This window comes from Loxodonta africana, chromosome 15 (genome assembly GCF_030014295.1).
Source record: "Loxodonta africana isolate mLoxAfr1 chromosome 15, mLoxAfr1.hap2, whole genome shotgun sequence".
Lineage (NCBI taxonomy): Eukaryota > Metazoa > Chordata > Mammalia > Proboscidea > Elephantidae > Loxodonta > Loxodonta africana.
In genome coordinates, this window is record NC_087356.1 from 2,911,895 (window position 1) to 2,922,124 (window position 10,230).

At 53.4% G+C, this 10,230-nt stretch overlaps 1 protein-coding gene across 4 annotated transcripts in view; it reads left to right on the top strand.

Annotated features, from left to right (window-relative positions):
- Positions 1–5,320, top strand: part of LOC100666693 (tyrosine-protein kinase ZAP-70) — a 31,235-nt gene extending 25,915 nt beyond the window's left edge. For all 4 annotated transcript variants that reach the window (XM_064268423.1, XM_064268424.1, XM_064268426.1 and 1 more), the window contains 4 exons: positions 2,179–2,371; positions 2,463–2,603; positions 2,693–2,805; positions 4,484–5,320. In XM_064268423.1, the coding sequence (XP_064124493.1) occupies positions 2,179–2,371; positions 2,463–2,603; positions 2,693–2,805; positions 4,484–4,607 (571 nt within the window). In that variant the 3' untranslated portion in view covers positions 4,608–5,320. The remainder of the gene's footprint in view (positions 1–2,178; positions 2,372–2,462; positions 2,604–2,692; positions 2,806–4,483) is intronic.
- Positions 5,321–10,230: the final 4,910 nt, after the last annotated feature.

Consider the following 10,230-nt stretch of genomic DNA (forward strand, 5'->3'; position numbering starts at 1 on the left):
AAGTACTAGAGCTGCTAACCAAAAGGTCAGCAGTTTGAATCCACCAGGTGCTCCTTGGAAACTCTATGGCAGTTCTACTGTCCTGTAGGGTCGCTATGAGTCGGAATTGATTCGACGGCAGTGGGTGGGTTTTTTTTTTTTTACCTGGTCCTTTACAGAAAAAGGTTTGCTTACCCCTGGCCTAAAGAAGTAGGTGCTCTGGTGGCACAGTGGTTAAAGCACTCAGCTGCTAACTGAAGGGTCGGCAGTTCAAACCCACCAGCCACTCCATGGGAGAAAGATGTGGCAGTCTGTGTCCACAAAGATTATAGCCTTGGAAACCCTATAGGGCAGTTCTACTCTGTCCTGTAGGGTCACACTGAGTTGGAATTAACTCAACGACAATAGGTTTTGTATGGGGCCTAAAGAAGTGCCAATTTTACGTGTCCCTCATGCTCAGACTCCTACCCTCACAGACACAGTTTCACCCTCACTGAGGCAGGTCGTCGCCAAGCCACACACTTGGGCTGGTAGGGGCACCGTCATGCATTCAGCCACTCAGCAGGCATTCACTGGGCAATGACTATGTAGGAGGGGTTGTTACAAGCACCTGGGATTTATCTGTGAACAAAAGAGACAGAGATGTCTGCCCTGTATTCTGGCTGGGAAAGAGGTGACAAATCATGATTATTATCACAAAGTAGAGAGTACATGGGAAGAGAAACAACAAGCCACCCACTGGTGTGAGTCGACGCTGACTCACAGTGACCCACAGGGTACCAGGGCTGTACATCTCCACAGGAGCACACTTAGGTTTTTCTCCTGTGGAGCCGCTGGTGGTGTGAACCGCCTGACCTTTCGGCTAACAGTCGAGCACTTTAACGACTGCGCCACCAGGGCTCCTTCATGGGAAGCTAAGTGCTGTGGAAAAATAGGGGAGTGGGCAAGGGAATCAGGAATGTCAGTGAGAAGATGAAGTTTGAGTAACCTGAGGGCAGAGAGTCCCAGGAGGAGAGCTGGGGGGGAGGGTTCCGGGAGGAGACCTGAGAGAGGGTTCCAGGAGGAGACCTGAGAGAGGGTTCCAGAAGGAGATCTGTGGGGCAAGGGTCCCGGGAGGAGATCTGGGGGAGGGTTCCAGCGGGAGACCTGAGAGAGGGTCCCGGGAGGAGATCTGGGGGAGGGTTCCGGGGGGGGGGCATTCCAGGTAGGGGACATGGCCAGGGCAGAGGCCCTGAGGTGGATTTGTACCTGGTGTGTTGGAGAAGCAGTGAGGGCCCTGTGGCTGGAGCAGAGTGAGTGAGTGAGTGAGGGGGGAGCGGGAAGGGGGGCAGATGGCGCAGGGCCTTGTCAGCTGCAGGGAGGACATGGGCTTTTACCCTTTGTGAGGTGGGAGGTTGGGTGGCTGTGAGCAGAGGAGGGCCGTGGTCTGACTCAGGCTCCCCTCGTAGCTTCAGGACCTTGGGGTGGGGGGAAGCCTGGGTGGAGGTGACTCAGTCCAGGGAAGTGATGACAATGATGATGGTGATGATGATGGGGGCTGGGCCAGGTGGCAGAACAAAGGTGGGGAGAAGAGAGTGGGTTCTGGATGGATTCTGAAGGCAGAGCTGCTGGGGTTTGCTGCAGGATTGGATGTGGGTGGCTGAGGCAGCCCCAGTGCTTCTGGGCGGAGTAAATAGAAGGATGGAACTGCTGTTTACTGAGCTGTAGAAGATGGAGGGAGAAACTGGTCGTGTGTGTGCCTGTGTGTGCACACGGGTGTGTGTATTTGTGTGTGTGTACGTGTGCCCACAATCGGGAACTTGGCTTTGGCCATGTTATCATTGAGATGCCCATGAGACAGAGCCCCATGAGGGGACATGGAGGTTGCAGGTGGGGGTATAAGTTAGGGAACAGTAGCATATGGGTGATATTTAAAGCCACGAGACTGGAGGAGGGCAGGGATTTTGCCTGTTTTTTTCACAGCTGTGCCTGGCATACAGCAGGTGCCCAGTTAGCATACAGTGGTGTCCAGTACGCATCCAGCAGGTGCCCAGTACACATCCAGCAGGTGCCCAGTACACATACAGCAGGTGCCCAGTATGCATCTGTTGAACACATGGTAATCTGGCCCATGGGCAGCTGGGTCTGAGAAATGGGTCTTTGCTTCCTTGGGAACTTGGGCTGCCCCCTCCCAGGTGACCCCCTTTCCCCTCCTCCCAGGGAGGAGATCCCTGTCAGCAACGTGGCAGAGCTGCTGCACCAGGTGACCATGGGGATGAGATACCTGGAGGAGAAGAACTTCGTACATCGTGACCTGGCGGCCCGCAACGTCCTGCTGGTCAACCGGCACTATGCAAAGATCAGCGACTTTGGCCTCTCCAAGGCTCTGGGTGCCGACGACAGCTACTACACCGTGAGCCCCCACCCCTGCAGTGCCCAGGTGGACGGAGTTAGCAGGTGGAGGGTCCCTAAGCCCTGCTCAAGCAGCATCTCCTTCTCTTCAGGCTCGCTCAGCGGGGAAGTGGCCGCTCAAGTGGTACGCGCCCGAGTGCATCAACTTCCGCAAGTTCTCCAGCCGCAGCGACGTCTGGAGCTTCGGGGTCACCATGTGGGAAGCCTTCTCCTATGGACAGAAGCCCTACAAGGCAGGCAGAGGCAGGTGGGTGGGCGGCGGGGCAGGAAGTGGGGGTAAGGGCCCAGTCACTCACATGTGCCGTCCGCCTGGCTTGAGCAGAAGATGAAGGGCCCCGAGGTCATCACCTTCATCGAGCAGGGCAAGCGGATGGAGTGCCCAGCAGAGTGTCCGCCTGAGATGTACACACTCATGAGAGACTGCTGGACCTACAAGTGAGTGCTGACCGGCCCCTGGGCCTGGGGGTCCTGGTGCCCAATTGGCCAGGGACCCAACATAACTCTCCCCAATGCCATCCCACCCAAAGATGCTCACCCAGTTCATGGCCTTTACAACACTCAGTACCTTTAGTCCCCTACATTCGTGCTCAATTCTCCGACACATCAGTGCACCCAGAGCACCCCAATTCAATACCTCAGTGCCCTACTGTGGCTGCTGAGTGCTCTAGCATCTAAAACCTCAGCCCCCATCAGCCAACACTAGACACACCGATTGTGCAATACTCAAGCAAGTCACTACCATATTACCCAACAGGATACCGACACTCAAGGCTTTGAATAATGCTCTAGTATCTAACACCTCAGTCCTACATCAGCTGACACTCAGCACCTAATTACCCAGACAGGCCAACACTGAGACACTCAAACAAGTAAGATATTCAAACCCCGCCCTTGTCTGATAGAAGCCCAACACACCAACAACTTAACTCCCAACACCATTAATATTCCAGCTTCCCATCAGACAACAGGCAACATGCACCCAAACGCTCGGTACTTTTTGTACCCCAACACCCATTACCCCACTGGCCAACACCCATGACATTGACACCAAAAAACCCAAGCAATGCAACAAATAGATACCACATGGTATCCATCCTACCATTTATTAACCCATCCTCCCCAGGAAACACCCTGTACCAACCCAACCCATTGCTGTCAAATTGGTTCCGATTCACAGTGACCCTATAGGACAGAGTAGAACTCCCCATAGAGTTTCCAAGGTGGAAATCTTTACGGGAGCAAACTGCCACATCTTTCTCTCGTGAAGCAGGTGGTGGGTTCGAACTGCTGACCTTTTGGTTAGCAGCCAAGCGCTTTCACCACTGCACCAACAGGGCTCCTGAAACACCCTGTACATCAACATCCAAATACCTGAAGAGGCCAGCACCTAACATTCCCAACACAACGCGTGAATATCCCATACATGGTGCCGTTAATACCCAACTCTCTACTGGCCCAAACTACCCTCAGGACTCCAGCCTTCTATTCAGTGATGGGTAACACATTGTGTGCCACCAAGCTGATTACAACTCACAGCGACCCTATAAGGCAGAGTAGAACTGCCCCATAGGGTTTCCTAGGCTGGAATCTTTACTGGAACAGACCACCAGGTCTTTTCTTCCACAGAGCTGCTGGTGAGTTGGAAATGCTGACCTTTCAGTTAGCAGCTGAGTGCTTAACCACTGTGCCACCAGGGCTCCTTATGGGCAATATACTTGCATGCATAAGCCTGTGCCTGGCACATGGATCCCCCAACCCTTAGTACGTAGTACTCCAGCCATAAATATCCCAGCTCCCCATGGCCAACAGTTGTCATCCCAACATCCAATGAATTCAATTCCCAAGTCCTCACCAGTCAACACTCAACATATGGCTACCCTGACATCCTATATGGCAGCAGCTCTATGTCTACTAGGCAGATAAAGCAGCACCTCAACTCCAGCACCCACACCCACGGGCCACTCCATCATCCAATACCCACCAGCCCAACAGGTCCACACCTGAGTCTCTGAGCCCTGAAAGCACAACTAGCTGTGCCCCATGCCTGCCCACCCTCGGCTCTAGTCGGGTTCTGGGGGTGTGGTCAGTGGCCTGGATCTACCTGCCCCCACAGGTGGGAGGACCGCCCAGACTTCCTGACCGTGGAGCAGCGCATGCGGACCTACTACTACAGCTTGGCCAGCAGGGCTGAGGGGCCTGAGGGATGTGGGCAGGGGGCCGAGGCTGCATGTGGCTGAGCTCCAGCCTGCCCCAGGGCCTGCAGACCCCTACCTCGGACCCCCATGCCCCAGCTTTGTCTCCCCTGCCAGCCCCCAGCCTTATCCCAGGACCTTCAGTCTGGCTGGGGCTGGCTCAGTTCCTCTCTCTCCCCAGCTGGGCCATGGTAAGAGGGCACCTAAGGCCTCAGGCCCACATCAGCCTACCATCCCCCAGCTGGCCATCTGTCCTCTCCAGTTAAGGATTTGGAGGAGGGAAGACCCTGAGAGGGTGGGGCTCTCTGGAGCTGAGGGCGTTGCTTACACCAAGGACCCTCCCCGGGCTTCAAATAGGCTCACTCCAGTTCAAACCCCTGCTGAGGGTTTGCATTTCTAACAAGTTCCCGGGAAACTATAGGTAAGAATCACCTGGGGACCTTGTTAACGTGTATTTTGATTCAGTATATCTGGGAGAAAAGGCAAATTCTCAGCAGGGGTTCGAACTGGAATGAACCATTCTAAGCCCTGGACCCTTCTCCTCTGGGCTCTGAAGGGGAAGCCTTGGAATTCTCAGGTAGCAAGCCCTCAGTCATTGGAATAAACTCGGCTTCTCTCTGGTTTGCGTGCCCTCATCTTTTCTGGGGTGAGGGTGGAAGCTGGGAAAGGGAACTTGGTCGTTGGGAGGGGCTGATGAGAAGAAATGCCTGAACACGTTGCCCAGCCTGAAGGCCCCCCGGGAGGATGGGACTGGCTTCCCCACTTCTCCACCCAGGAAGTATCTTCACGTTCAGTGGGGGCTGGGGCAGAGTGGCAAATGTCATGTCCTCAGGGAAGGAGTCCCTGACCCCCCTCCCCACCCCAGCCTGGGCCAATAGAGCACAGGCGGCCTGGGTTCTAATCCTGTCTCCATCACTTTTTGCTCTGTGACCTTGGGCCAATTACTTGGTCTCTCTCTGCCTCAGGTGGGTGGGGGCCTGAGCCCCCTTCCTGTGTGAAGTGTGTGAGATGGGTGGTGCTCACGCCTCACCTCCCAGCCAAGTGGAATACATTGGTGCATTTTAAAGTCTCTTCAGGTGATGCTATCAGCCAGACACTCCACTCCTCGGCTTGCCCCTTCCTCTGGGCCCAGTCACGGAAGGGGCCTTCTCCACTCCGTGCCCCAGATACCTGATGCCTTCGTTTCCCCACATGGCAAGTTGGGGTGTTGGGGTGCAGGACCCAGCAGGTCAGGTGAAGGGGCGCTAGGGCCCTGCATTTCTGTCCTGAACTTGCTCCCCGCTATCCTCAGCTGTGGCTGGTGCCATCCCCAGGTCCCAGACCTCTTGGCCAGAGTGATTGGCTCAGAGGTAAGAATATCTCAGAGCCAATGAGAGGCAAGGAGGTTGGCTCTGTTTCTGGGAAGGCAGGAGCCCTGGTGGCAGTGGTTAAGAGCTCAGCTGCTCACAAAATGTCAGCAGTTCATATCCACCAGCCGCCCCTTGGAAACCCTATGGGGCAGTTCTGCTCTGTCCTATAGGGTTGCTGTAAGTTGGAATTGACTTGACGGCAATGGGTCTGGTTGTTTTCTGGGAAGGCAAATCTTTTTTCTTTTTATTTGGGGGAAACTGGAAAAGACCCCTTCCCCCCATCTAACCCTAGATGGTGTGGTGTGAAGACAGGTTATCTGGAGTGGCTGTCTTGTGGGACCATGGGGGAGGGACTGGGCCTCCCGCTGTGGACTAGGAGCATGAAGCCCAGGTGGCTGATGGCAGAGAAGAGACACCAGAGCCTTGGTGACATCATGTGAGCACCTGGATCAAGCCTCACCTGAAACTGTTCTGGGCTTTGCAGGTATGCAAACCCCTATTCATTGCTTAATACCAGTGACACTGAATGTGGTAATATGGATGTAACACTCAGGGAGTCTTTCCTACTTGCCAGGCCCTTATTCTAAGTACTTACATTAACCCATTTTATATGTCACCCCACTTAACTCTCCTAACAGCCCTAAGGTAGGCTCAATTATTATTCCCATTGCAGAGATGAGGAAACTGAGGCACGGAGAGGTTAAGCAATTCGCCCAAGGCCACACAGCTGGGCAGGCATTCAGGCTTCCCCCCTGACTCCAGAGCCTAGGCTCCTCACCCTATGTGAGGTTTACCATCTACCTTCTGTAACTTACACCCAAAGGAGCCCAGCTGATTTCAGGTGAGGCCAGAGGCTGCACATTCTTTTTGAGGAAACCAGGACCTACCCCTCTCCTGCCTAGAGCCTTCAGTGGCTCCCCGAGGACCCCAGGCTAAAGTAAGTCCCCAGTGAGGGCAGCAAGCCCTGTATGATCCAACTCCTAGTGTCACTGTCACCTCATCTCCCACGACTGTCCTCTCCTCATTTGGCTCCAGCCCCACGAGGCTTCATGCTGTCCTTCTGACTGGCCAAGCCCATCATGTCACAGGGCCTTTACTTCTGCTGCTCCCTCTGCCGGGGACTCCCTTTCTCTGCTCCTCCTGGATAACCTTGTCCGTCTCCATGGTTCACAGAACACACCCATTTCTCCAAATACTTCGCTTCTGTATTGGGGGTGCCTGTTCTGGAGAGGTCTGTCATGCGAGAGACAGACAAGAGCAATCACTGCTGTGATGGTGGAAGCCCACAGTGTCCTGGGAGCCCAGAAAAGGCTTCTGACCTAGCTGAGAGGGAATAAATCTGGTGGGCTTCCTGTAGGAGGGGACATCTAAGCTGAGTGCTGAAGGTGAGTGAGGTTTGGCTGGGGAAGAGGTGAGGCAAGAGTGTTTCAGCCAGAAGGAATAGCGTGTGGGTGAGAGAACATTCTTTTTGGGACCAAAAGAGGTGTTGAGTGACTGTAGTGTTGTGTTTGAGGGGGGCTGCTGAGGGCAGGAAGGGAATAATGAGAAGACTGGCCTAGGGTCCTAGGGGGGCATTGACACCCCTTTGTTTCCCATGTCCTCATTGCTTTGCCAGGAAGCAATTCACACCCCACCTTCTGGGTACTTGACTACTTCCTTCCTAGCACTGGCTCTGAATTCTGGCTATTTCATTCTCAAAACAAGTGTGTATGATGGGGGCCCTAGCCCATTTTACAGGTGAGGAAACTGAGGCTCAGAGAAGTTAAGACATAAACCCAGCATCCCATGGCAGATGTCTAAGAGGCATTTTTATTGGCTGCTTTTCTGCACTTCACTTAACTAACTCCTCTTGGACATTAAAATTCTGTTTAATATAATTCAAGTTCCAGAGGAGAAGGGTTGCTGGCTGTTCATATCAAAGAGAAACCCACTGTTCCACCCTGTCCTGTCAAGAAATCCAAACTAAAACCAAACCTGTTGCCATCACTTCCAACTCACAGTGACCCTATAGGACAGAGAACTGCCCCGTAGAGTTTCCAAGGCTGTAAATCTTTACGGAAGCAGACTGCCGCATCTTTCCCCTGCAGAGCGGCTGGGGGGTTCAAACTGCTGACCTTTCAGTTAACAGCTGAGCGTTTAACCACTGCACCACCAGGGCTCCTTATAGAAGCCCCATCTCTCATCTACGAGGGGGCTGTGGAGTTAAGCTCAGCATCAACCTTCCATGTCAGAGAAAGAAAAGAAAAACAAGGAAGAGGGAGAGGGGGTCCCTGAGCATCTGCCCCCTCGGGAGAACTTAACTCCTATGTGAGGCCTTGGTTCTGGACTGCTAAACTCTGGGCGCCAAGTTCTAGTTCCATGTCTGTTACTTCAACCCAGGTGACCTTGTTAAGTCCCTTTCCCACTCGTGGTCCACATTTCTCCACCCTTAAGTCAGCTCATCTGTTGAGTTGTTAATCTAGCAACTATATTTTTCTTACCTGAGCTCTAACTGGTTGTTTTATGTCTGCCTATTTTTGTTTCACATCCTCCCGTTCTTGTTTTATGGCTGTTCTTCCCTTTATCTCAGAGTCATTTAATATATTCATTGTAAGCCCTTTGAACAGTGCACTGTTCTTTATTTCTTCAGATGTAAATTCTTTCCTTTGGGGAGCCGGTGGGAACTTCACGATGTGTCCTGGATCCATCACCTCATCAGGATATTTCTCCCACGTGCAGCTGGTCAGGGCCTTGTGCACGTGTTCTGGGCCTCATATATTTGGGGGCCCTGCACTGGCCCTAGTTTCCCATGGGGTCTTCAAACCTTGTCATTGGGCACCTCTGCTTTGGTTTCTTGTTTTTGTCAGTGTTTTTCTGTCATATCTAGGTATTTGAAGAGGTTTCAGTATGTACTTGGTCTGCTATCTTGAACACAAGCCCAATTTCATCACCTGTAAACACTTCACAGATGAGGCATTAAGCCCTCAGAGAGATGACCTGACTTACCCAAACACACACAGCTAGGAAGGATAATTTGAACCTGGCTAAACGCTATCCACTCCACTGCATCCTGGCAGCCCAGGCACTAATCCCAGGGCTGATCCATTGCTGGCTGTGAGGTCTGTGGATACTCTTTTCCCTCTGAGCTGGGGAGACTGCTCTCTGCACTTCAGACATGCTAAAGAAACTAGAAACTCTGTCCCCACCAAAAGAAGTGAAAAAGGCCGGCAAGGTTGATCTGCTGTATTAGAAAGAGTGTAGGCTCTGAATTCTGGCTGCATGGCCTCAGGCAGGTCACTTGACCTCTTGGAGAGTCAGTTTTCTCATCTGTAAAATGGGGGTAAGAATCATCCTTCTTTCACCGGGGATGATGAGTGTGAAGTGAGAAAACACTTGAGCCTGGCACATAGGAGGTGCTCATTAAATATCATTTCCTTCCTTGGAGGAAAGCAGACTGTAGGGTAGGGGGCATGTGATAACCCACCCATGAAACTCCTGAAGGGTTTTGGGGGTCAGAGGGATAAGGGGATCTCCTTGGACCCAAAGAGAATGGGTTATAAGAGGGATGGATCCAGGCAAGGCAGATTTTAGCTCCATTACAGGAAAACCAGGGAGCTTACCCAGCCTGGCAGGAGCTGACTTCAGAAGGGATGAGCTCCTCATCACTCAAGGGGACCAAGGAGAGCCTCGACTGCCACTGATGAGGGAGGCTGTGGAGGCTGAGGGGACTGGGGTGGGGTTGGCCTGGGAAATCTCTGAGGAAGACATTCCAGTTTCTTCATCCCTCTCATCCCTTGCCACCCCCCATGAAGAGCCCCTGTTTCGCTGCCCCCCCCCGACGAGGAGCCCCCGTGCTGCTGCCCCTCACAAAAGTGCCCCGTCTTGCTGCCCCTCACAAGAGTGCCCCATCTCATCACCCCTACAAGAAGGGTCCCCCTTTTGTCTTCCATTAGCACTTCTTCTGTGATCACAGGAAAGCCCAGCCCAGCTCTCAGTGATCCTCCCTGAATAAATGTGTGCCTCCCTGCTCCCTCCGGGTTCCCGTACAGGTGTGTGTGTGTGAGGTGAGGTGTGGGGTGTGTGTACGAGAGGGGTGTGCGTACATGGGGGTGCGCGTACGAGAGGGCGGTGTGTGTGAGGTGTGTGCGAGGTGGGGGTGTGTGTGGGGTGTGTGCGTGTGACGTGTGAGGTGTGTGTGAGAAGCATGTGTGAGGGGTGTGAGAGGCGTGTGTGAGGGGTGTGAGAGGTGTGTGTGAGGGGTTGTGTGTGAGGAGTTGTGTGTGAGGGGTTGTGTAAGAGGCATGTGTGTAAGGTGTGTGTGTGACGTATGCGAGAGGCAC